General features: G+C 45.0%; 1 protein-coding gene across 1 annotated transcript in view; it reads right to left on the bottom strand.

Annotated features, from left to right (window-relative positions):
- The window catches only part of ST8SIA6 (ST8 alpha-N-acetyl-neuraminide alpha-2,8-sialyltransferase 6), a 102,909-nt gene extending 94,500 nt beyond the window's left edge, over positions 1 to 8,409 (bottom strand). Inside the window, exon 1 of the mRNA XM_083189338.1 lies at positions 7,835 to 8,409. Coding sequence (XP_083045464.1) covers positions 7,835 to 7,941 — 107 coding nt within the window. The 5' untranslated portion in view covers positions 7,942 to 8,409. The remainder of the gene's footprint in view (positions 1 to 7,834) is intronic.
- Positions 8,410 to 27,747: the final 19,338 nt, after the last annotated feature.

The raw sequence follows: 27,747 nt of genomic DNA, 5'->3' as shown, positions 1-27,747 counted from the left end.
TCCTGGGATTCAAATCCCAGTGTTTTTAACCCAGAATCCTGGTAATCTCCTGATCGTGGGTTTGGCCTCCTTAATTTAAGGGTATATGCTGTGGTCCCCTATAGATACATTTAGGGAATCCTTAATATTTGTGGAATCCAACAAAAATGGGTGTTTTGGGAGGATATTCCATATTTGAATTTACTGGTTCAAGAAAACCGGTAATTCAAAACGGTTAAAAAGCAGGGTTCTACCCTTTTCAGTGTCCCTGTGTAATGTGATGGGACAAAACGGCATTGAAACGGTAATACCACTTTCAGACCGCACTTAAACGTGTAATATACCGTTTAAAATATGCTGTGTGAAAGGGATTAAGGCTGTCTGACCCATTTTTAGAAACGTTTTAAATTACGGGGTCAATGCTGTTTATGCGGTGTGAAAACAGCATTAAAGTTTTATTTATCTCCAACAAAAGAAGATCAAAAAAGGCAGAAGGAGAATGAGAATAATACACTGGGTGTTCCCATGGGTACGCGGGCCGGCCGAGGCCTGCTGGGGGTGGACGTCTTCAGCCAGGGACATGAAAATAAAAACCATTGAATGACCACGGACTGATTTCTCCTGCTGCGGCGGCATGCGAGGCGATGTGGCGGCCGCGCATGGTTACGAGGAAAAATGGCGGCAGAGAGGAAGCTATTCAGCGGGGTGGCCTCTCTGGCGCTTGAATCAGGCCCAAAATCCATATGAATCAGGCCCAAAATCCACATGAATTAGTACATAATGGAGCATTTTGCTTGTACACGTCATTTGTATTTGTATAATATTTGCTTTGTTTTTAGTCTCTCAGCATTGTATATGCTCGGGTTCAAAATGTTGACAAACGCAATCCCTATAATGTTCACCAGGGCTGGTATAATTACACAGTGCTGCTATTATGATGCTAAATGAAATTAAAATAAATGGAAAACATAGCGAGTCTGATCTTGTGCACAGTAAAACCAACCCCTGTAATCACGAAGCCCACATCTGGTTACTATTCATCTTCTCCGAGCAGGGATTCCTCACAAAAACTTCCAGGAACTCTGACATGTGTATGGCTACTATATAACAAGACATGTTTTGCAACAATCATGCCAGACATAGACAGATTAATACATGTATATGTTTCAATGATTACATGCCACTGATCCCTTTTTTTTCCAGATACCAGACAGTATACTATATATATTCATTCAGTTGTTACCAGTCAACCAGTAGCCGTTTTGTACAACGGAAACAAAGACTTCTACTGGATACTTCTACTGGAACTGCTCAGAAGGCTTCTCTCAGAATAACCGGCAGTGAAGGCTTGAGTGCAATGTGTGTCCATTGTAAGATTATGAACAACGGTGGCTCTTACCAATGTGGAGGAGGGGGGGGCGGCTGTGATGCCCCCCCCCCCGCCTCCACTGTTGCTGTGCTCCTGGTCCCCGCCACTGCCACAGCCAGTCCCGCCGTGGGGCTGGCGCATGTGCAGTAGCTTCTTTGGTACTGAGGATGCGCTGGCCCCAGCCTCTATGGGCTGCTTTTGCAGCAGTCCACAGAGGCATATTCAGGGTATGTTGCATGCGCAGAACCCAGTTTTTATAGGCTGCCGCTCAGCAGCCCATATAGAGGCGTCCCGGAGGTAAGGAACACAGCCCAATGGGACTGCCTTGGGTTAATGCCAGGTCAGACTTCCAATAGTAAGTCACTGCCAGTCACAGTGAAGCCAGTGTAGTCTCACAGACTGCATCTGGCTTAACTTGGGCAGAGAACAGTGGCGCAATTTTACCTGGAGGCGCTGCAGCCCTGCAGCCCATAGATAAAAACTGCCACTGATTATGAATGATTGGGCAACTGCTGAGGGTCCGTCCAATCATCTTCATTGTCTATCAGGAAGGGTATTCCAAATTCCTGTTTACCAGAGATGTACACTGATAACAGAGGTAATTACATTTTTCAGTAATCAGTTCAGTGTGCTGAGCTGGGGAGAGAGGCAGATGCTGCGGCAGCCTGTCCTCCATTTCCCTGAGCGGGGGCCTGGCCACGTCCCTTATTTTACCGGGGCCTGGCAAAGATGCTAGCGCCCCTGTGTTCAGCAATCCCATTCATCTCACTTCTGAGTATCCTAAGCAGTAGATGACCTCTGGAGATTCAGTTCTATGATGCTCTTCTCAACTATAGCCCAGTGGCTGCACCCTATTAAGTGGTACCATGCCTGCCGCTGTTACTAACAGAAGGGAAGTTGTATGAAACCTTCTAAAGAGTGAAGAATTTGCAACCAATCAGCTTCTACCTTTCATTTTATACACAGTGGGGGGTATTCAGCTTTATTCGGCCTGCAGCGAATTGGCCTGTGGGGAATAATGCTGTGGCTCTGCCAGGGCAGCCGAGAGGAATGCCGGGCCCCGTTAAAAATTTTGAGGCGTGGCCTAAGTGTGGGAGGTGTGAGCACCTCCCGCACTTAGGCCATGCCCCCAAAATGTTTAAAGGAGGGTGAAAGAAAACTCTAAAAACTGTAATCTCAGCAGCAGCACACACCTACAGCATGTGCTGTGCTGACACCAGGCTCAGCATGACCTCTCACGCTGTCAGTGAGACACTCACGCTGAGCCTGCTGTCAGCACAGCACATGCTGTAGAAGTGTGTGCTACTGTTGCTACCCGGGAGGGACGGAGGGGGAAGGGAGGGGTCGGACCAGGGCCCCCCCAGCAAGCCTGGGCCCGGGTAATTTGTACCCGCTCCCCCCTCTCTCGGCTGCCCTGGGCTCTGCACATGGGTACCGGTGAAAATACGCATGTGCAGGGCCGCTGTGGGAACGTCTTAGGCGACTATCACAGTAGTTTGCACGGAGGGGGGCGGCAGTGGGCGGAGAGGGGGCTGGCGTATGCGAACGCCAGCAGGTTGAAGCCTGCATGGGTTAGGCGCCTGATGTCATGTGACGTCAGGACCTGCCCCGTTCTCGGCCATTTACTAGACAAATAAAAGACAGGTCAAACTGACTTTTATTTGCGATCGCCTAAAAAAATTATTTCATGGTCCACCATCGAATGATTTCTCGGACGTACGCGCGCCTGTGAGCGCACACATCCATTCACATACTGCCGCATATATTCCTGGGGCGGCAGGGGGCAGGTGTCCATTCAACCAGGTGGCGTTAAACCACTCGCTAAGAACTGAACGACCTCTGCTTTTTATTTATGTGGCTATTTTGGCTCGCACTTGTGCGCAACGATCAGTACCCATGTGCAGTTGTTCAATAATGGATAGGATTGCAAATTTGCATAATAGCAACCAGGTCTGAATAACCCCGATAGACAGAGCTATGCTAAATCACTAAAGCGTTGCTACACATATTATTCATGCTGTGTGGAAACCTGGAGTACCTGGGGGTTACCCACACAGCAGGAAGTGTTCTATTCATGCGCAGGGTGGGGTGGTATGCAGGCAGGGGTGGTATGCAGGCAGGGGTGGTATGCAGGCAAAGGGGGTGGTATGCAGGCAGGGGGTGGTATGCAGGCAGGGGGTAATATGCAGGCAGGGGGTGGTATGCAGGCAGGGGGTGGTATTCAGGCAGGGGTGGTATGCAGGCAAAGGGGGTGGTATGCAGGCAGGGGGTGGTATGCAGGCAAAGGGGGTGGTATGTAGGCAGGGGGTGGTATGCAGGCAGGGGGTAATATGCAGGCAGGGGGTGGTATGCAGGCAGGGGGTGGTATTCAGGCAGGGGTGGTATGCAGGCAGGGGTGGTATGCAGGCAAAGGGGGTGGTATGCAGGCAGGGGGTGGTATGCAGGCAAAGGGGGTGGTATGTAGGCAGGGGGTGGTATGCTGGCAGGGGTGGTATGCAGGCAGGGGTGGTATGCAGGCAGGAGGTGATATGCAGGCAGGGGGTGGTATGTAGGCAGGGGGTGGTATGCAGGCAGGAGGTGATATGCAGGCAGGGGGTGGTATGCAGCAAGGGGGTGGTATGCAGCCAGGGGGTGGTATGCAGCCAGGGAGTGGTATGCAGGCAGGGGTGGTATGCAGGCAGGGGTGGTATGCAGGCAGGGGGTGGTATGCAGGCAGGGGTGGTATGTAGGCAGGGGGTGGTATGCAGGCAGGGGGTGGTATGCAGGCAGGGGTGGTATGCAGGCAGGAGGTGATATGCAGGCAGGGGGTGCTATGCAGGCAAAGGGGGTGGTATGCTGGCAGGGGGTGGTATGCAGGCAGGGGGTGGTATGCAGGCAGGGGGTGGTATGCAGCCAGGGGGTGGTATGCAGACAGGGGTGGTATGCAATCAGGAGATGGTATGCAAGCAGAGGGTGGTATGCAGGCAGGGGTGGTATGCAGGCACGGGATGGTATACAGGCAGGGGATGGTTTGCAGGAAGGGGGTGGTATGCAGGCAGGGGGTGGTATGCAGGCAGGGGTGGTATGCAGGCAGGTGGTGGTATGCAGGCACGGGATGGTATGCAGGCAGGGGGTGTTATACAGGCAGGGGTGGTATGAAGGCAGGGGTGGTATGCAGGCATGGGGTGGTATGCAGGCAGGGGGTGGTATTCAGGCAGTGGGTGGTATCCAGGCAGTGGGTGGTATGCAGGCAGTGGGTGGTATACAGGCAGGGGATGGTTTTCAGGTAGGGGGTGGTATGCAGGCAGGGGTGGTATGCAGGTAGGGGGTGGTATGCAGGCATGGGTGATATGCGGACAGGGGGTGGTGTGCATGCAGGGGGTGGTGTGCATGCAGGGGATGCTATACAGGCAGTGGGTAGTATTCAGGCAGAAGGTGGTATGCAGGCAGGGGGCAGTATGCAGGCAGGGGTGGTATGCAGGCAGGGGGCAGTATGCAGGCAGGGGTGGTATGCAGGCAGGGGGCAGTATGCAGGCAGGGGTGGTATGCAGGCAGGGGTGGTATGCAGGCAGGGGTGGTATGCAGGCAGGGGGCAGTATGCAGGCAGGGGTGGTATGCAGGCAGGGGTGGTATGCAGGCAGGGGTGGTATGCAGGCAGGGGATGGTATGCTGCTGTGATGAATCAGGCACAATATACAAACACCACACAGTTAGGGCCGTGGCGGGGATCAAACCCATGACCTCTGGGCATTATAATCAATTGTGTGACATTTACCTTACACGAAATGTCATAAATATTTATGTATGAGTTTATGAGTTGTGTGCTCTCTGACAGACACATGTTGACATTTTTAAATATTAGTAAAACAGGCAACAAGGTAAATAAAATGAAGTTGACATTTACATCGTAAAAACTAGCGTTTTGGGGGTGATCTCCTCATATCATGTCACTCCCGTCTCACAAAAACTGGTTGCCTCAAATAGCTGCCTATTGCTACCACAGCCATAACAACTATCTGCTCTGTCTCAGTCTGTAATAATGACATACATGTACAGTGTGCTCAACACTCAACATACAGAGAATTCTGGGATCTATAGTTCATAACATCATTTCTAAACTTGGCAATGGCATACTAACAGTATATACAATATATACACTATATATTATTTTGCCTTGATAGATAGATAGATAGATAGATAGATAGATAGATAGATAGATAGATAGATAGATAGATAGATAGATAGATTTTATTGTATAAATAAATTCATGCATACCACAACTACAATTAAGAAAATCACAAAAACTATAAATAAATCAGTTCATTCACTTTATAACACACTATTATATAGCCATCACCGGAAGTGAATATACTGGTATATATCAATGATATTTAACAGAAGAGAAAATGTACCATATATGATTTTAAAGCTAGTATTATTATTATTATTATTAATAATAATAACGTATTATTATTTATAGTAGTAGTAGTAATAGTAGCAGTAATAGTAGTAGTAATAATAGTAGTTTGAGTAATAGTAGAAGCTGTAGTAATAGAAGTAATAATAGTAATAGTAGTAGTAATAGTAGTAATAGTATAGTAGAAGTAATAGTAATAGTAGTAGAAGTTGTAGTAGTAATAGTTTAGTAGAAGTTGTAATAGTAATAGTAGTATTATAGTAGAATTAGTAGTAATAAAAGTAGAAGTTGTAGTAATAGAAATAGTAGAAGTAGTAGTAGTAATAGTAGTAGAAGTACATAATAATAGTAGTAGAAGTTGTAGTAATAGTAATAGAATAGTAGAAGTTGTAGAAGTACAAATAGTAAATGTTGTAGTAATAGTAGTATAGTAGAAGTAGTAATATTAGTAACAGCAGTAGTAATAGTAGTAGTAGAAGTAGTAATAGTAGTAGTATAGTAAAAGTAGTAGTAGAAGTAGTAATAGTAATGGAATAGTAGAAGTAGTAGTTGTAGAAGTAGTAATAATAATAGATGTTTTAGTAATAGTAGTATAGTAGAAGTAGTAATATTAGTAACAGTAGTATTAATAGTAGTAGTAGAAGTATTAATAGTAGTAGTAGTATAGTAAAAGTAGTAGTAGTAGTAATAAAATAAGTAGTAATAGTAGTAGTAGAAGTTGTAGTAATAGTAGTAGAAGTTGTAGTAGTATAGTAGAAGTAGTAATAGTAGTAGAAATAGTAGTAGTAATAGTAGCAGTATAGTAGAAGTGGTAATAGTAGTAGTAATAGTAGTAGTATAGAAGTGGTAATATTAGTAATAGTAGTAGTATAGTAGAAGTGGTAATATTAGTAATAGTAGTAGTTATAGTAGTAGTATAGTAGAAGTGGTAATATTAGTAATAGTAGTAGTAGTGAGTAAAATGCTATGTCCCCATGCAGGTGATTACCCACTAAACTATCATGGTACTGTAGTACTCTATTACCCTCTTAAGTAGTATGATAATAGGCAGGAGATGTACTAAGCCTTGAAAAGTGGTAAAATGGAGAGAAACAAAGTACCAGCCAATTGTCTCCCAACAGTCAAGTTACATGATGAGTTTGAAAAATTGCAGTTACTAGCTCATTGGCTGGCAGTTTATCTCTTTCCGCTGTATCACTCTCCAAGGCTTTATACTTTTCCTAATATGAGCCAAATTCCCCATTATTCAACTCCCACTCCTCTATGGATTAACTGGTCAAACAGGCATGAATCTCTTGATCTCGCCCAAGCTAATGACTTCAAATAGCAGTTACACATATATTACATTGCATGCAAAGTCATTACCAAGAGTTACACCCGAAAACTTATATTTCCCACCAGTTACTGAAACATTTCAGGAGTATAATAATAAAATCCATGTACTGTATACAAACAAAACAGTAATAGTAGTATTACAGTACATTATATGGCATATGCAAAAAAGAAACAAAAAAATCTGTTCTTACATGGCATATATTTATATTTTTACTTCATTTCCATGATGAATTAAATGTAATCCCAGTGCATCAGCATACTGAAAGGTGCATGGGTTTTTGTACAAGCCTCCCAATATTCCATACTGGCAGCGTTGACACACCTGCGGTACAGTATATAAGTAGATAAATCGTAGCCTACAGCTTACAAACATCAAAAAGTGCTGAACAAATATAAAAAAAATATAAGGTTGTATTCCTTATACCACCCCTACTACTAATTATTATAATACATAGGACATGTGGTAATATATACATTATTCATGTTATATGTGCATGTTCATATTATATGCTCATTAACCCTTAACAGCACAAAAAAAACTATGGAACGTTAAAAAAAAGATAATGATAAAAAATAAAAATTATAATAATAATAATTATTATTATTATGTGACATGTATTAGTACATTTCATCAGTTGCTAATAGGGCTGTAAGTGCAAACTGCTGTCACATGCTAGCACTGATACCTAGCTGTAGCTGTGACGGAGGACACGAGTGAGCAGGGGAACCTGCGTGTATAGATCACGCGTGGATACCTGTAACGTGGGGACTCGCCGATGGCCAGCCAGACAGTGATGAGGAGCAGCAGTAGGCAGGTCCCCAGCAGGATGAGGGTAGTCCGTCTCATGTTGTGCATCCACATGCCACCGCTTAGGGAGCAGGAGGCAGCAGCAGCAGCGGCGTGGCTCAGTGGGTAGTTGCAGGGTATTCCAGTGGGTAGGAGCAGCGTGGGTAAGAGCAGGGTGGCTCTGTGGGTAGGGACGGCGTGGCTCAGTGGGTAGGTGCAGGATATTCCAGTGGGTAGGAGCAGCGTGGCTCATATAAACAGTGTATTGCTCAGTGGATAGGAGCAGCCTCTCTGCGAGCAGGAGCCAGTGAGATGACAGCTGTCCGGTGACTCCCCGCCTGGTGCTCTCCTCATCCAGCCACCCTTCTCCTCCTCCTGCCCAGGTTACCAGCAGCCCCCACCTGTCTTCTCCATACCGTGAGACCATAAAGACAGCTTCTGTCTGCCGTCCGCAGATCATCCTCCGCCTCCTCCTGTCTGCAGCCCACCCAGCCTTCCTCCTCCTCCGGGCTGTGTACCATTCCCTCCTCACCTTACTCATGCTGAGACTGTCCCCTTCCCCCAGCCTGCAGGACCACCTTCTGCTCATCCCACCCTCCTGTTGTATCCCCTATCCTTATACTATATCACCTACCCTCATACTGTACATCCACCCCCTATCCTAACACTGTATCACCTACCCTCATACTGTATATCCCCTAGCCTTATACTCTATCACCTACCCTCATACTGTACATCCACCCCCTATCCTAACACTGTATCACCTACCCTCATACTGTATATCCCCTAGCCTTGTTATACTCTATCACCTACACTCATACTGTACATCCACCCCCTATCCTAACACTGTATCACCTACCCTCATACTGTATACCCCCTAGCCTTATTCTGTATCACCTACACTCATACTGTACATCCCCTATCCTTATACTGTATCACCTATACTGTACATCCCCTAGCCTTATACTGTATCACCTACCCTCATACTGTACATCCCCTATCCTTATACTGTATCACCTATACTGTACATCCCCTAGCCTTATACTGTATCACCTACCCTCATACTGTACATCCCCTATCCTTACACTGTATCACCTACCCTCATACTGTACATCCCCTATCCTTACACTGTATCACCTACCCTCATACTGTACATCCCCTATCCTTACACTGTATCCCCTAGCCTTATACTGTATCACCTACACCCCCTATCCTTATACTGTATTGCCTACCCTTATACAATGTTCCCTCTAATTTTATGAAGACTGTGTGCAGCAAAAGATTTTGGCTGTGCAACTTTGGAAGGAAATTTTTATTTTTGTGCGTCACTTCTATATATAACTGGAAAATTAGGTTCAGCATTTGTGTTAACTTTTCTTCAAAATGATATTAAACATTCAAAACATTTAAACATTCAAAACACAGCACATGATGTAGTTAATGGGTAAAACACACCTTAATTGAGTCCACAACTGCAAAAAGTTGACCACTGCTGCTTTGTGCGCTCTGTTGTAATGTCTGTGCGCATGCTCGGCGAGTTGTGTGCGCGCGCACATGCGCACAGCTTAGAGGGAACACTGCCCTCATACTGTGTATCCCCTATCCATCCCCTATCCTAACACTGTATCACCTACCCTCATACTGTACTACATCCCCTAGCCTTATACTGTATCACCTACCCTCATACTGTACATCCTCTATCCTTATACTGTATCACCTACCCTCATACTCTACATCCCCTATCCTAACACTGTATCACCTACCCTCATACTGTATATGCCCTATTCTTATACTGTATCACCTACCCTCATACTGTATACCCTCTATGCTTATACTTTATCACCTACCCGCATAATGTACATCCCTTATACTGTATCACCTACCCTCATACTGTACATCCCCTATCCTTATACTGTATCACCTAACCACATACTGTGTATCCCCTATCTTTATGCTGTATCACCTAATCTCATACTGTATATGCCCTATTCTTATACTGTATCACGTTACCTTGTAATTTATTTTTATGTTTGCTATGTACGCGCTGCGGACACTTTGTGGCACCTTATAAATAAACTACTACTACTACCTATCCTCATACTGTATACCCTCTATACTTATACTTTATCAACTACCCTCATACTGTACATCCCCTAGCCTTATACTGTATCACCTACCCTGATACTGTACATCCCCTATCCTTAAACTGTATCGCCTACCCCCACACTGTAGATCCCTATCCTTAAACTGTATCGCCTACCCTCATACTGTACATCCGCTATCCTTATACTGTATCACCTACCCTCATACTGTACATCCCCTATCCTTATACTGTATTGCCTACCCTCATACTGTACACCCCCTATCCTTATACTGTATTGCCTACCCTCATACTGTACATCCCCTATCCTTATACTGTATCACCCACCCTCATACTGTATATGCCTATCCTTATTCTGTAGAACCTACCCTCATACTGTACATCCCGTATCCTTATACTATATCGCCTACCCTCATACTGTACATCCGCTATCCTTATACTGTATCACCTACCCTCATACTGTACATCCCCTATCCTTATACTGTATTGCCTACCCTCATACTGTACACCCCCTATCCTTATACTGTATTGCCTACCCTCATACTGTACATCCCCTATCCTTATACTGTATCACCCACCCTCATACTGTATATGCCTATCCTTATTCTGTAGAACCTACCCTCATACTGTACATCCCGTATCCTTATACTATATCGCCTACCCTCATACTTTACATCCCCTATCCTTATACTATATCGCCTACCCTCATACTGTACATCCTCTTTCCTTATACTGTATCGTCTACCCTCATACTGTGTATCCCCTATCCTTATACTGTATCACCTACCCTCATACTGTACATCCCCTATCCTAACACTGTATCACCTACCCTCATACTGTATATGCCCTATCCTTATCCTGTATCACCTACCCTCATACTGTACATCCTCTTTCCTTATGCTGGGTACACACCAGGACGACTAGGGCCCGATTCTGTCAATTTAGATCCAATTCCGACCGGTTGTATGCAGATTGTATGTACTATCGTGTGTTTTTGACATTTATTTGATCCGATTCCGATCCAATGCGCGTTCACGCCGCTCGTTTGGTCGCATCTTTGGTCCTACGTGCTGCAGGTAGGATCCGTCAATCCCAGGCCGACCGACCGTCAATCGTATGCAGATCGTGAGTGTTTTTTGCCGCCTCCGTCGTCCGTCCGTCGGTGCCTCCGTCGTTTGATCCAGCCTATTTGAGTGGCATTTCCTAAACACTCCCCCGGCGCCATGTTTTTCCACATAGCAAACAGCGCTGGCGCAGCAGTTGGACTCTCCTTCTTGTCTCAGCTCCCACAACAACAACCTGGTATGTTTGCACTCCCAATGCTCTCCTATGCATGCCCACTGTTGCCACCAATGTATATAGTTTGTATAGAGCACTGGTTTGTCAACCGTGCACCCGACCATGTCACTGTTTGCTCGGGTGGGCCCCATGTGTGTGTGTATACATATAACCAATGTCCACCATTGCAGTATTCCATGCACTCCTCTCTGCTAGGCCCCATTCACCTGTGTGTGTGTGTTTGTGTATATATAGATATATATACATAAACCATTGTCCACCATTGCAGTATTCCATGCACTCCTCTCTGCTAGGCCCCATTCACCTGTGTGTGTGTGTGTGTTTGTGTATATATAGATATATATACATAAACCATTGTCCACCATTGCAGTATTCCATGCACTCCTCTCTGCTAGGCCCCATTCACCTGTGTGTGTGTGTGTGTTTGTGTATATATAGATATATATACATAAACCATTGTCCACCATTGCAGTATTCCATGCACTCCTCTCTGCTAGGCCCCATTCACCTGTGTGTGTGAATAGCAATATGCACAATAAAATGTATAGTGGTTTTCATAAAAGTTTATTAACATTTTAAATACTTAAAACATAAGAACTAGGTAAACTGGTAACTATAACTATAAAAATTTAAATATGAAACAAAACATGGATATAACTATAACTATAAAAATTTAAATATGAAACAAAACATGGATATAACTATAACTATACAAATTTAAATATGAAACAAAACATGGGTATAACTATAACTATAAAAATTTAAATATGAAACAAAACATGGGTATAACTATAACTAAAATGGTTTTATCTTTTTACAGTCCCAATGTCCAACGCCAAGGAACAAGAGTTTCTTGAAGGGTTTATTGAAAAATATCGTTCGCACGAATGCCTGTGGCGAACAAAATGCAAAGAATATTCAAACAAAATGAAAAGAAACCAAGCCTTGGAGGACTTGGCACGCTACAGTCTTCCATTTCACCCAGAGGCCAATGTTGAATGGGTGAGGAAACGCATCCAGAATCTGCGCACGGTGTTCTTAAAGGAACACAAGAAGGTGGAGGCTGCAAAGAAGTCTGGTGCTGGAGTCGACGAGATGTATCAAACATCGCTCTGGTACTATGATCGGTTGACATTCACCCTCAGCCAGGAGTCGATGAGGACAGGAGTAGTCCTGATGGTAGAACATGAAAACCAAGAAGTCATGGCGCAGGAGGAGGAGGAGAATTCGCAGTCTGCATCGGTGAGTCTATTTTTTTGGCTATCTAATTGATTCCTCCTGCCAATCCACAGCCCCCTCCCCATTAAAGTAGGCCATGTACTCTTCCTTCACCTGTTTGGCTCGTGCACTCCCTGTGTAGTGTTGTGTTGGGGTTTGCAAGGAGGATATCTGCACTACCTCCTCTGGCAGTTCTTGGTCTTCTTGGAGTGCTGTGCCTGTAGCCCTTTGCTGTGTGGCTTTTCTGCGGAGCAAATTGTGCAGGAAACAGCACGCCGTGACAACCCAGTCAATTTTGTCCACCCTCAGGTTAATGGCAGTGTGGAAAATACGAAACCGGCTAGCCAGGATGCCAAAAGCATTTTCCACAACACGCCGTGCCCTGGATAGCCTGTAGTTGAAGATCCTTTTGTCATGGTTCAGGCCCCTTTGCGCATATGGCTTCATGACATGCTCGTGCAGGCCAAAAGCCTCGTCTGCCACAAAAACAAAGTTAAGCCCCTGTTTAGTTTCCTGGACAGACGGCAAGTGAAGGGTGTTCGCTATGAGCCTTTCGTAGAACTTTGTGTCCTTGAAAGTGCCACCATCCGATGCACGGCCATTCCTTCCTACATCCAGGAAGATAAACTCATAGTTCGCATTAACAACAGCCATTAGTACAATGCTAAAATAGCCCTTGTAATTAAAATAGTAGGAACCACTATTGATAGGCTGGGCTATGCGGACATGTTTGCCATCAATGGCTCCACCGCAATTTGGAAAGTTCCATCGCTGTTCAAACTCCTCTGCGATGACTTTCCATTCATTCACGCTGGTAGGGAACTGAAATTAGAAGTAAATAGAATTGATTAGTAAACATGTTCAATTTTTTTACAGCTTGGTGACTACCCACCTGCAACCCCAGACCTATCTGTCCTATCTGAGAATGCATGCACATCGAACGAAGTTCCTACTCCGGCACGCACTCCGCCACCCACCCTGGAACCCACTCCACCACTCCCCCGTGCCAAAAAAATGCGTGGCAAAGGAAAAAAAGGAGAAGCAGCAGCACATGAAGAATTTATGATGCGGGCACATCAAGTCCTGCAAAGAAACCCGGACAAACATGACAACTACTTCACTTATGTGGCAGAGTGTGTTCGCAACATGGCTCCGGACCAGCAACTTACTTTTGAAAAGCTATGCATGGAGTTGGTGTATAATGGCAGTTTAGGGTATCTCAACAGTGGCACTAAAATAGTTGGCATTGGTAGTGCACCAGACACACCACTGTCATTAGAATCACCAGTGCCTACTCCGCCTGCCACCGTAGCAGGCCAGTCGAGCACAATTCCAACACATACCCAGTCAACACCTACACAGCCTTCTCAACCCCCCCAGTACCGTCAATTCTACAGTTCTTTTCTGATAGAAGATCCAGAGTGTCCTGTTTTTGAGGATCTGTCTTAAAAAATAGGCTATTTTATCATTTACCATCGACATGGTCTCAGCTGCAGGTATGTGATGGCCACTGCTCACATGGCGTATGGCGCACATCAATGGGGCCGGGACCATTGCATCTGCGCCATGCGCCATGTGGGCTGCAGCCTTTACATATCTGCAGCAGACATCCTCTGCCACACAAGGGCCACAGTGTGTTTTTTTGTTTATTTATATGCTGCTACCTGTACCTGCATTACCAGAGGGAGAACAGGATTCTCCTCAATCTGGATAGCAAACTCCATTTATTGCCCTTTTGTCTTTGCCAATAGTATGGGGTACTGTGCGGCAGACATGGTCTCAGCTGCAGGTATGTGATGGCCACTGCTCACATGGCGTATGGCGCACATCAATGGGGCCGGGACCATTGCATCTGCGCCATGCGCCATGTGGGCCGCAGCCTTTACTTATCGGCGGCAGACATCCTCTGCCACACAGTAGCCCGTACTTATTGGGAAAGTTTAAACTGGGTCATACATACTTAAATCTTTATATATAGTGTGTGTTTTTGTACAATATCTTTTATATATGGTATTATAATATATTTGTGTTGACACAATCTATTTACTATTTTACATGTTTTACCTATGAAAGGCCTAAAAAACCTGTTTCTGTCCTAGGCCTAAATTATAAATAAAAATATTTTGTTTGCACAATAAAGTGTACGGTGTATATTTCATCCTTACCTTGCAATACTGGTACTGCAGCACCTTCACAATGGCTTTGCAGGTCTCCGGGATGATGAGGCGCAAAGCTTGCGGGAAGATGAGGGATCCAAACTTTAGGTCAGCAAGAGACCGTCCTGTCGCCAGAAACCTCAGGGTCACCACCAGCCGTTCCTCAGCAGGGATAGCCATGCGATACTTGGTATCCTGCTTCTCGATGTGGGGAGTCACCAGACGCAGCAATTCCTGGAATGTGGCATCATCCATCCTCAAGAAGTTACGAAAATCGTCTGGGTTATTCTCCCTGATGTCCCTGAGCAGTGGCATGTGCGAACGAGTCTGACGCTGAAGTAGCCACTGCTTTGTCCAGCATGATCTTTCTCTCCTGCGCTGGGCTCTCTGACGCCTGAGCTTCAAAACTGCATAATAGAGCAGGTACTGCTGCTGGTGACTACCCATCACTGCATTCTCCATAGTGCAGGGTTAAAAGACACTTTGTAATGGCAGGCAAAACAAAGTAATGTGTAAATAGCTATGTCCAGCGTTCAGCAGGTATAAACCAAGCCTAACTAGTAACAAAGCAGAAATACACTGGTTTAAAATGGCTGCTGCTATTCCTATCCCCCTCTGCTAGTCCTCCCCCTCTGCTAGTCCAGCCCCTTCATTCAAATTTCAAAGGCCAATCTGACGACAGTCGCATGTGTTCTTGCAAAAAAACAAAAACCAGCGATCCGACCGTCTTCACGACCATCGCGGGCACATCGGGATCGGATCTAGATCGTTCCGCCAAAAAAACACAATTTTTGCTAATCGTTTGCTGGGGACTGCCTGGGAGCTCCCGGGAAGTCCAAGGGAAATCGTTCCATGGTCGTCTATCGGTCGTGAACGACGGTGGTCGTCCTGGTGTGTACCCTACATTATACTGTATCACCTACCCTCATACTGTATATGCCCTATCCTTATACAGTATCACCTACCCTCATACATACCCAGCATTTGCGATGTGAAAAGGGGTATTATACTGTACATACAGTACATGATATTTTCAACATCCATACATAGTAGCTTTATCCCCATTCTGTCCTAGGTATGAGTGTGTCTCCCTGCGCCTGCATTTGCCTAATGAGTTGCTCATAGATGGCTGTAGCAGCCTGTTAGAAGTGATTACTCTATGTAATGTTGTGTAGGATTAGGTGTCTGATCCTTCCTAACAATAAGTCAGGGATAAGTGCATGGAGGTGATTGATCTGTTGGAGACCCATTGATGTGGTGGTTTGTTTATGCCCCTTCCCCAAGCAGTGTTGGTAATAAATGTCTGTGTATGTACTGAAAGGCTGGGAGGAATTTATTATGCCAGCTCCAACAGCTGTTTCATCTTACAGGGCGGGACACTCATGGGGCCTGATTCAGTTCTGTTTACAAGGCTGCGTATACTCCCAACTTAGTGAACAGGTTAGCGCTGCCCTCCAGATGTACTAAGCTTGGAAAGTGATAAACCACCAGCCAATAAGTTCTTAGCTGCCATGTAACAGGCTGGGTTTGAAAAAGGACAGGTAAGAGCTGATTGGCTGGTGGTTTATCACTTTCAAGCTTAGTACATCCAGCCCATAGAGAGGCTGATTCTAAATATTGGCAGAGTATATAGCTGTGCTTATGGTGTTGTTAAACGACACACATTTTGGAAACTTAACCAGGAATTGTGGGTTTATTGTAGTAATGAGCACAAAGTTAACAGGGTAGTCAAGGGATTAACTTTACAGTATGCAGTATATACAGTAGCATGTAATATCACAGGCATGTGTACAACAGGTGTAGGGTGCAGGTGTTTATCTTTGCTGTAGGTAGCGGATGCTAGTGGAGATCTCTCATGAAGCAGAAGTGTGCACAGCAGCATAGGTGCCAATTTATGTATTTGCTGGTGGGTGCTCAAGCTAAAAACATAGGGGAGTGGCTTCATGGGGAAGGGGCGTGGCCTCAAAATAATACCAATTTATATTACACAGCACAATTGTCTCCAATATTCAAATAACAGCGACAGAGTTCCCCTTTTTACACATTACAGCAGCAGAGTCCCCCTTTTTACACATAACGGCCAAGTACATAAATGCTCCCACAGTGCCAAGTACATAAATGCCCCCACAATGCAGGTAGATAAATGCTACTCAGCCGCACAGCACGCCCAGAGCACGCACATGCTGGCTGGCCTACATCCGCATATAACTTTGGGACTATTTACATTAGAAAAGAGACGTTTAAGGGGGGACATGCTCAACATGTACAAGTATATCAAGGGCCAATATAAGGAACTGTCACACACCCTATTTTCTACTAGAAAGGAATCTAGGACGCGAGGGCATGAGTATAGATTAGAAGAAAAAAGATTTCATTCAGCTAGTAGAAAGAATTTCTTTACGGTCAGAACAGTCAAACTCTGGAACTCTCTTCCCAGAGAGGTGGTAACGGCTGGCTCATTAAATGCGTTCAAGGCAAAGTTGGACAAACATTTACTGGAGAAAAACATCCATGGGTACAAATAAGAAAAGTTTTATTGTTCCTCAGTGAGAAAAACAAAATAGCAATCTAGCAAATATGATACCTTTTAATGGCTAACAAAAATAAATGTTGTTAAAATGCAAGCTTTCGAGACTTCTTAGGTCTCTTCCTCAGGCATGGTATAACAAGGTGTGTGAAGAACCACATATATATACACAGCAGAGTAGGAACAAGATGTGATAGATGGACATTCTTAAGATCAAAACAAAACAAAATAACAGAATGAGCTTGTAAATTGAGTCCTTAATTGGTTTGTAGATAAGTAGTGTGAAAGTTTTATTGTCTCTAAGTTGATGACAGACCAGAGTTAGAGCTCCGATGCCCTCACTCTCTCTGGGCCAGTGTCCTCAGATGTTGTAGTGGGCCATAAATCCCTCGGATAGATTCAGTCCTGTGTTAAGGGTGTCAAACGTTGTCATTAATTTGTATTCCCAGACCCTCCTGTCTCTTTGTGATTTGACATTTCCTTTTAGTATAATCACTTTCATATGATCCTGATTGTGTCCTGGGCTGCAGAAATGTTTGGCCACAGGAAAGTGTGTCTTTTTTTCCTTTATTGTGTGGCGATGGGACCTCATCCTTGCCTTAACTTTTTGTCCTGTTTCTCCAACATACAGACCCCCAATAGGACATTTGGTGCACAGAATCAGGTACACTACATTGGTAGTAGAACATGTGAATGTCCCTGGGATCTTATAGTCCTGTTGTGTGTTGGGGATCCGTACACTGTCTGTAGTGAGGATATGGGCACAGGTTTTGCAGCTCCTTACATTGCAGGGATAGGTTCCTCTTTGTGTAATGGATGGCAGTGAACTTCGGATTATAATATTTTTCAGGTTTGCAGGTTGTCGGTAACATAGTAGTGGAGGGTCTGGGAATATTGTTTTCAGGCGGTCATCTTTGTGTATGATGTAATGTAGTTTTTTTGCAGTTTTTCTTAGCACCTCAAGCTGTGGGTTGTAGGTGACTACCAGAGGTACACGGTTGTTTCTTTCTCTTTCTTTATATTGGAGAAGTTGATTTCTGGGTATCCTGGCCAAACTCGAGAGTGACTTCTTGGCATCCTGCTCAATCAAACCCTTGGCTTACTTCCGTTACATCGATGATATCCTGATCATCTGGACTGATTCTGAACAAGAACTCATACATTTCCATGAAAAATTTAACAGATTTCATCCAACAATAAACCTGACAATGAATTACTCATATACCGAGATAAACTTCCTTGACACCACTATAACAATTCAAAACAACGCAATACAGACAACCCTATACCGAAAACCCGTGGATCGGCCTTCATACCTCAGATGGGACAGCTTCCACCCGAAACACATCAAAAAATCCATTGTCTACAGCCAGGCCATCAGATATCATCGCATCTGCTCCAGCCCAGCAGATAGAGATGTCCACTTAAAACAACTTAAAGGGACCTTTTTAAATCAGGGATATCATCCCACATCAATCAACGATCAGATTATCAGAGCCATCAGGATACCCAGAAATCAACTTCTCCAATATAAAGAAAGAGAAAGAAACAACCGTGTACCTCTGGTAGTCACCTACAACCCACAGCTTGAGGTGCTAAGAAAAACTGCAAAAAAACTACATTACATCATACACAAAGATGACCGCCTGAAAACAATATTCCCAGACCCTCCACTACTATGTTACCGACAACCTGCAAACCTGAAAAATATTATAATCCGAAGTTCACTGCCATCCATTACACAAAGAGGAACCTATCCCTGCAATGTAAGGAGCTGCAAAACCTGTGCCCATATCCTCACTACAGACAGTGTACGGATCCCCAACACACAACAGGACTATAAGATCCCAGGGACATTCACATGTTCTACTACCAATGTAGTGTACCTGATTCTGTGCACCAAATGTCCTATTGGGGGTCTGTATGTTGGAGAAACAGGACAAAAAGTTAAGGCAAGGATGAGGTCCCATCGCCACACAATAAAGGAAAAAAAGACACACTTTCCTGTGGCCAAACATTTCTGCAGCCCAGGACACAATCAGGATCATATGAAAGTGATTATACTAAAAGGAAATGTCAAATCACAAAGAGACAGGAGGGTCTGGGAATACAAATTAATGACAACGTTTGACACCCTTAACACAGGACTGAATCTATCCGAGGGATTTATGGCCCACTACAACATCTGAGGACACTGGCCCAGAGAGAGTGAGGGCATCAAAGCTCTAACTCTGGTCTGTCATCAACTTAGAGACAATAAAACTTTCACACTACTTATCTACAAACCAATTAAGGACTCAATTTACAAGCTCATTCTGTTATTTTGTTTTGTTTTGATCTTAAGAATGTCCATCTATCACATCTTGTTCCTACTCTGCTGTGTATATATATGTGGTTCTTCACACACCTTGTTATACCATGCCTGAGGAAGAGACCTAAGAAGTCTCGAAAGCTTGCATTTTAACAACATTTATTTTTGTTAGCCATTAAAAGGTATCATATTTGCTAGATTGCTATTTTGTTTTTCTCACTGAGGAACAATAAAACTTTTCTTATCAACTGGCTAACACGGTACCAAACTTTTTTCTTTTGGGTACAAATAAGAAATATAATTTGTCTGTAAAATACCAGAACCTACCAAATCAGCAATGGATATCTATACCAGGTTGAACTAGATGGACGCAAGTCTTTTTTCAGCCTTACCTACTATGTAACTATGTAACTATGTAACTCCGCGGACGGAATACACTCTTCCTGCCATCCTGGCATACTATTTGCCAGGTGGCGGGTCCGGCAATGCGAGTGCTGCAGCCACAAATTAGCAAGTTTATATGGCGGCCCTTGAGCACCAACAGAATCGGCATCTATGCACAGCAGTGCAGACTGGAAGCTGGAGGTCTGTGAATACTGTATATCAGCATGGACAGGGGACGGGGAGCACCAGGGGGACACATCAGCCAGGAGGCTGCTGCTGCGTGCACATCTCTCCAACGTGAAAGGTGTGTAGGACAGGGCCGGATTTGTGCCTAGGCCCATGCCCTCGGGGCGGCACCAATTTAGGGCGGCACGGCAGGCTAACTGAATAAATGAATAGCAACTGGCGAAGCCGAGTGGTCAGTGGAGAGTGACGAGCGCCGCCGCCGACATGCTTCATCATATGTCGGAGGCAGTGCCGCTCATCACACGCCGCTGCCCACCCGCACTGTCACGCACATTACATCACCATCGGAGCGGTCCGACTCCGGAGGGCTCCGCCGCTGGGTGCGCTGAATGGCTGAGCTCAGGCTCACTGCTGCCTGCGCCCATTGGCTACTCTATACACACAGCCTATTGGCTGCTGTGTATACAATGGGCGGGTACAGCAGCTGAGCTGAGCAGCGCGCCCATCCCTGCACTGCTGCCGTGTGACTGTTCGTGTGTGCTAAACTTAATCCTCCACCTCCCGGCCTCCCTCCAGGTCCTCAGTACACAGTCCAGACTGCTTGAAAAAAATATTAAGGTGGGCTAAAGTTACATTTTAATTAAAGACATATATATATATATATATATATATATATATATATATATGATGTGAGGAAGTATGTTTCAGGGCTAGGATGCCCTTTTTTGAAGACAACTTGGCAAGTTAGGACTTATTAAAATAGGGGAGGGGGGGCGGCCAAAAATGTCGTGCCTAGGGACGGCCTGACCCCTAAATTCGCCCCTGGTGTAGGAGCGACATATCTGTGAACAGCGTTGTATGTGTAGTTCAACAACAGCTGGGGGGCCAAAGGTTCTCCATCTCTGTCTTAGAAGCTGTCACGCTCTTAGAAGCACCAGCTGGAGAGTAACGGAGGCTGGGTGCTTTAACGTATGGGAGTTGCATCCACGACAGAAGGAAGTGAAACAAGGAGGATAAAATATAATGAATTTAATGAAGATATTGCAGACAGTGATAATGATGATAAAAACGGTATATGGCAAGTATGCAAATATAAAGTCAATTGTCCAGTAAGTTATTATAATAGATGAAGCTTGGTCCTTGAAGAATATTGCAATATAATTGAAGAGTGGAATAGAATATAAACCGGAGTAGTAATTAAGGGTTGCAGAAGGAATTGAGGATTGGATGGCTTGAAGAACGAATGAAGATTGTATTGCAGATTGGATGATTGGTTGGAAGATTGGATGAAGGTTGGAGGATTGGATGAAGGTTGGAGGATTGGATGAAGGTTGGAAGATAATAAATGAAGATAACTGGAGAAGAGGAATCCTTGCAGTTTATGGTCGTGGCTGCTGCCAGAGGTAAGCTTTGGAAGTGACCGTCGGGAGTATAGCAAGGTGAGACCCCTTTGAGGATCTGACCTCGCTGTCCACATAGGCGGTAAGCAGAGTCCGGTGGTACTTGATGCAGTAAACGGCCAGCAGGATCTTCTCCAGGGGAAGCTCAGGATTGTAGTGGGAACTACAGAGCCAGGTGAGAGCGGAAGCTCAGGATTGTAGTGAGTACTACAGAGCCAGGTAGGAGCAATGATGCTACGGGATCGACATCATTGTACTGACTGCTGGACTAGCCTTAGCAGCCAGTACTTACCAGGTGAGCTGTGCTGGGATTGGTCAGGCAATCAGAGAGGGAGGCGGAGCCGTGCAGGAGAGGCTGGGAAGCCCTGATTGTATGCAGCTGCACAAGCACCGGCCTTTACACAGACACAGACCAGGCACAAACACACATGGTGATATGCTACTCATGTCCTGCATGGAGCTGGAGCACAATACACCAGTGTCACCACGCGATGACAACACAGCCACATGTACCCCAGTGAAGACAGAGACATAGCAGAGGTGAGCGCCATGGTGGATGTGACAGAAGCATTTCTTAAGAATGACTTCCATCCAAATGTACCTGAGCCCCAAACAGTTAGGAACTACTTGTTGATGAGAAGTCACTAAACTTGTCAGGGCTTACTAGTTTTTTGTGTTTCATAAGTAGGTCCATATAAGTTACATAATGGGGGGGTAAGGTGACTCTTTTAGGGAGTCAGGAAGATTGCTACTATTTCAGGGAGTCTCCCTGACAGGGCAGCCATCAGGGGGGGGGGACACTCCAATCCCGGGGCCAGTCCCGTGCCCAGACAGAAAGGCGACCCGGTACTGGAGAGTATCAAGTATAATTTTTTATAATTTCACTTGATGAAATGTAAACGTTGAGTGGTGCGGCCTGTGTGGACATCAGGGGTGAAATTTAATGGGATGAGAGATTCAGATAGTTACAGATTTAGTAAGAAATCTCCAGTTTTTTTAAAGCGGCAATCATTTACAATTCCAGCGCCAGCTCACGTTACCTCGGTAACACACCCCTTTCTATTTTGTGGTGTAAATGATTGCCGCTTTAAAAAAAAAACCCTGGAGATTTCTTACCAAATCTCTCACTTTCTGAATCTCTCATCCTATTAAATCCCCCCCCAGAGGTCTTACCAGGCACACTGGGGGTTTGAAAAGTGGAGGGGGTTCTGTCTAATTTGTCAGACCCATGCCCCACAATATTTGATGGCAGCCCTGCTCCCTGACAATGAGGGAGAGTTGGCAAGTACTGTATATATCAGGAACTCTATGAAAAGGGTCCATGTGCTATTGTGCGAAGTGCACGTACATTACCTGCTGCCTAGTTGTGCAGGCCGGCCATGTCCAGACTGTTCGGGGCAAGGGTCATGGTGGCTGCATGATGTCACACCTGCAATGACCGGACCGTGTCACCCCCACTTGCTAATTAAACTGCACTCGTTATGTGACCACACTGTCAATTCTCATGCACTGGCACGTTCCGCCCTGGATTTCGGCGGTCGGGATTCCAGTGTCGGGATTCCGACCGCCAGCATTACATATCGGATCCCCTACAGAGCTATGGGCTCTACAGCATAAGATGACACTGAGGGGGTAATTCAGGACTGATTGCACAGCCATGAATGCGCATGTTCAGTTAAGATGCTGTCCTGCTAGAGCAGCGGTGGGGAACCTCTGGCCCGCGTAGCCGGTCTGTGTGGCCCACCCACCTGCCCGGCAGCTTTGCAGGGAGTCAAGTGCAGGGGAAATCTCCCGAGAGCTACCGACCTCTCGCGAGATTTCCTTTGTACATGACTCCCAAGGCCAGGTGTATCAAGTTTCAAAAAGTGATACAATGGAGAGTGATAAAAAGTCAGCCAATCAGCTCCTATCTGCCATGTTAAAAGCTGGGTTTAAAAAATGACAGGTAGGAGCTGATTGGCTGGCTGTTTATCACTCCATTTTATCACTTTTTGAAGCTTGATAAATCTGGCCTTTAATCTGCAGCAGCCGGACACAGGGAGTGCTATTCAGCGACAGCCGCCGGAGCGTGAGACAGCTGCAGCAGGGCAATTTGTTCATTGATTTATTTTTATTTTTTAAATATGGCCCCCCCGAAGCATTTTCCTAAATTACAAACGGCCCTTGGCCCCAAAAAGGTGAAATCACATATTTCATTTCATTGCTGTGCAAATGGCAACACATACATTCGCAGCTGTGAGAATATGTGTGTGTGTGTGTGTGTGAGCGCAGGTTTACTTTTATTGTGCAGGGAACAGAATCTTCCAGCCTGATAACTATCTGCTATTGCACACATCTCACATCATTAAACCTCCTGTGTGGTATTTGATGTTCTGCCCAAGTTACGGAAACTGCTAAATGGGAGAGACAGAAGGAGCTCGCGCTTTTGTGATGTTTAACCAAGACAAATATAACCTCTTTTGAATCTTTAATGCCAGTTTCTGCTAATCTCAAATTGCTATATCAGGTCATGTTTATCTTGAGTCAGTTGAACCCATGTGCTAGGTAAGGACATCATGCAATCCTTATATCTGGTGTATTATTAATCCTGCATGTGAATTCCCCCTTGCATATCTCTTTTTGTTACAAGTTACTTTGTACTGGTTCATTTAGTTCTAAAGGTGGAAATTAAGGCATGCAATTTACCTCATGGCACCAAGGGCCTTATTCAGATTTAATGTAAGGGCCTTATTTCAGATGGGCAGATGTAACATGTATAGAGAGTTAGATTTGTGTGAGTTATTTTGTTTCTGTGCAGGATAAATACTGGCTGCATTATTTTTACACTGCAATTTAGATTTCAGTTTCAACACACCCCACCCAAATGTAACTATAGCTCCGTACACACGGGGGATATATCCCATTTGCATCAGCGACCAGAGATGAAAAAGAAACTGCCAGGGGAGCCCGGCAGTGGAAATCAGCTGGTCGCAGGAGCATGTTCCTGCAACCAGCAATCACTACAGGGGAGAAAAATGGGAGCGCGCACCCAGCTATATATCGCCGGTGCACACTCCCATCGTAGGCAATATGGTCGCTCAGCGACCATATTGCCCTCGATATTAGACAAAATCGCACCCGTGTGTACACAGCCTATCTCTGCACATGTTACATCTGCCCCAGCTGCAGTGCTGACCTTGAAAAAGCTGCACTTAGCAGCGAAACGTGTTGGTACAGGCACCCAGCCACTCCACCCATAATCGCTGCTGCTCCTAGACATCACCTACAATCCCTGTGGAGGTTTTACACCTGAGATTTCAATTGGGGAACCAGACTACCCTTGGCCACTGTGCATCAAGTAAGCGGGGTTCCACCCATCTGAAGGAACGCCACCTCTCTAAGGTACCCACCTTGACTACTAAAGTGGACCACCTACGGCTTCAGATATTCCAATCGAGAGAATGACCATCCCCGTTACCAATTTGGAGGAAGCATCGTAAGGGACGGTACATCGCTTGTCTGGAGGACTTTTCATCTACATCTCCCCCCCCTCTCCCCACTATGAACTGTGGGTCAACATTAAGGTGATGTCATAAAAATTGGACGCAGCATTTTCAAACACCTGTTCTTTTTAATGATATGTTTTATGCATACCCTTGCTACCTTTTAGGGCAGTATTCAATGAGGCTGATTAGCAATGTTTTATGGCGATTTTGTGCTATTTTCGTGCTGTACGGCGATTTTTGACTAAAACGGTGAATCACCCTATTCAATGACCAGATGGCGAATACATTTCAAGGTTTTATCGCCATGATTCACCGAGTAGCAATCGCTATCTTTTTATGGTGAAGTGGAATGTGAACTTTTAAAATAAAGTGTTTTGTTTTTTACATTTGGTGTAAAAAAATCAGGAATTTTATTCTGAGGAGGGGCATGCTATTTTTATTCATGTGCTGTAAGCACATGAATATATATTTAATTAAAAAAAAAATATATATATATATATATATATATATATTTTTTTTACACAGCAGCCAGCACTCGTTGAATACTGGAGCCGGCGAGGCTCCGGAACGCGGTGGGCAGTGGCGAATGTGCAGCGAATCCTAAACAGGATTCGCTGCACATCATCAAAATTCTCATTGAATACTGCCCTTAGTGTTATAATTGTATTAATTAAAAGTGTTTTTTACATTTATCATCAGCCTCTTTCTGCCATCAATTTAGCGCAATCGTACCCCCCCTTTTTTCCATTGTTCCACACAGGGACTGACAATCCCTATTCTGATTGCTGCTGGCTTAGCAACTCGCACAGGCACCCCACCAGTTACGAAAGTATCTGTTTTGTAGTCTTTTCCTGTGTACAACCATGCTTGCTACCCGGGTTGAAATGCTGGGTTTCTCAACCCAGGTCATTTCAACTGGGTGCGTTTCCATTGCACAATATCCTGTGTTACTGCGCGTTCATGAGCAATATCCCGGTATATTTTGGACAATGTAAAAGTGGTATAAGTAGTGGCTAATACCCTTTTCAGACATACCACTCGGGATTTCAAACCCGGTACAATCCTGGTTTTATAAAAATTCCGGGACAATTGCAGGTGCGCAGGACTCGGGAATTTAGTCGGCTAAAATGCCGGGCAGAGCCATTCAGACATACGCTAGTCCCGGGATTATGCTCATGCACATGAAAAATCCCAGGATTTTTGCCATATGTCTGAAAGGTGAATTAGTACACTTTGGTAGAACAGATACATTTGTGGATAGGTAAATAGATACAGAGCACCCCACCATAATATGTAAAAATAATCCTCATACATAATTTCGGCAATTTACAGCCCCTGTTAGCATGCCAGGTCCCGTGAGTCTCTTTGCTGCCCCCCTGTACTGCACAGTGTATTTCTTAAATTTTTTCAGGGCAGGGGGGCGTGCTTACACCTTCAGTACCCGGATCCGTCACTTCTCAACGACCCCAAACATAACATAATATTATATTATATAATGCAAAATTATTGCATAATGCAAAATCAAGCAGTACTAAATGAGATTCAGCACAAGTATTTTTTTTTTAGCAGAACCTCTTCCAAGCATATGTCTCATACAATGAACTGAATGAATGAGTTACAGCTACATAACACTATACTATTCCAGCATATCCTTTATAGACCAGAACTGTCTGTGGTTACTTTATTATTCTCTAACACATCTCTCCATTTCCCCTACATCAGTGCTCTTGGGGAGAGGAATTAGTAGGAGATATTAATATTTAACATACCATTTCCCCTAGATCAGTGCACTTGGGAAAAGGAATTAGTAGGAGATATTGATAGGCAGGACCGGTATGTACCCCGCGGCCAGGTTAACTTGTGAACTCGTGGAATGAATTGATTTTTACTGCAACTCAGACATCAAAACGAAATGGTAATTTTGTAGATCAAGCGCATGACAAAAATCATACTTTTAACTTTGATTTCTCCACATTAAAAGTGAAGGAAAGGGCCGTTCTGTTCCGCTGCTGTGATGACAAAACATTTTAATAGGAAAGGAAAAGAAATAACAAATAATATCAAGTTATACAACACCGTAGTAGTCCAACGTGATTGCTCTTCACCTTCCCTTGGGCTTTTAAAGGTCACTCAATAGTTGCATTTATTAGGGATGAGTTTCAAAATACTATGCAAACACTTATGTACAACTCTAGCCAAATGGATCTAACGTGTGTTTTGTTATACATAAGGTATAAATAACAAGTCTACTTTTACTTAAACTCAGTGCCGGTGCAAGGCACCGGAGCGCCCCAGGCGGCGGGGGTATGCTCCGGTGCTCACCTGCCCCCCCCCCCCCCGGCTGCTGTACAGGTGGGGTGCACGCTCCGGTGCTCACCCGCCCCTGTACAGGAGGGGGGATTGCGGCGACAGGCAGCCGCAGCGTTCCGGGGTGGTGGGGGTTGGCAAGGGGTGTTGGGTGATGCGGTGGCAGGCCATCGCGTCATTACCCGGGGAGGTGGCTTGGGTGTTTAGCCGAGGCTGCTGGCCCTGCCGGGTGATGAAGCAGTGTATTTTCATCGGGGGTGCAGCGCCCTCCAGTGGCCGGCGCCCTAGGCAAATGCCTAGAGCTACCTAGTGGTGGCGCCGGCCCTGCTTAAACTCACCGATATGTTCTTGCTACTGGGGGATAGATGTGCTTCTGGTTGATAGATCCACAGCAGTGATTTTCAACCTTTATACCTTGCGGCACACTAAATAAGATTTTAAAATTGCCAAGGCACACCATGAGATCCCCACAGGGCAAGACACATTGGCCCCCACAGGGAAATAAAC

The sequence above is a fragment of the Crinia signifera genome, chromosome 5 (assembly GCF_055691185.1).
Source record: "Crinia signifera chromosome 5, ASM5569118v1, whole genome shotgun sequence".
Lineage (NCBI taxonomy): Eukaryota > Metazoa > Chordata > Amphibia > Anura > Myobatrachidae > Crinia > Crinia signifera.
The sequence above is the reverse complement of the archived record's forward strand: the minus strand, read 5'-3'. Positions and strand labels throughout refer to the sequence as shown.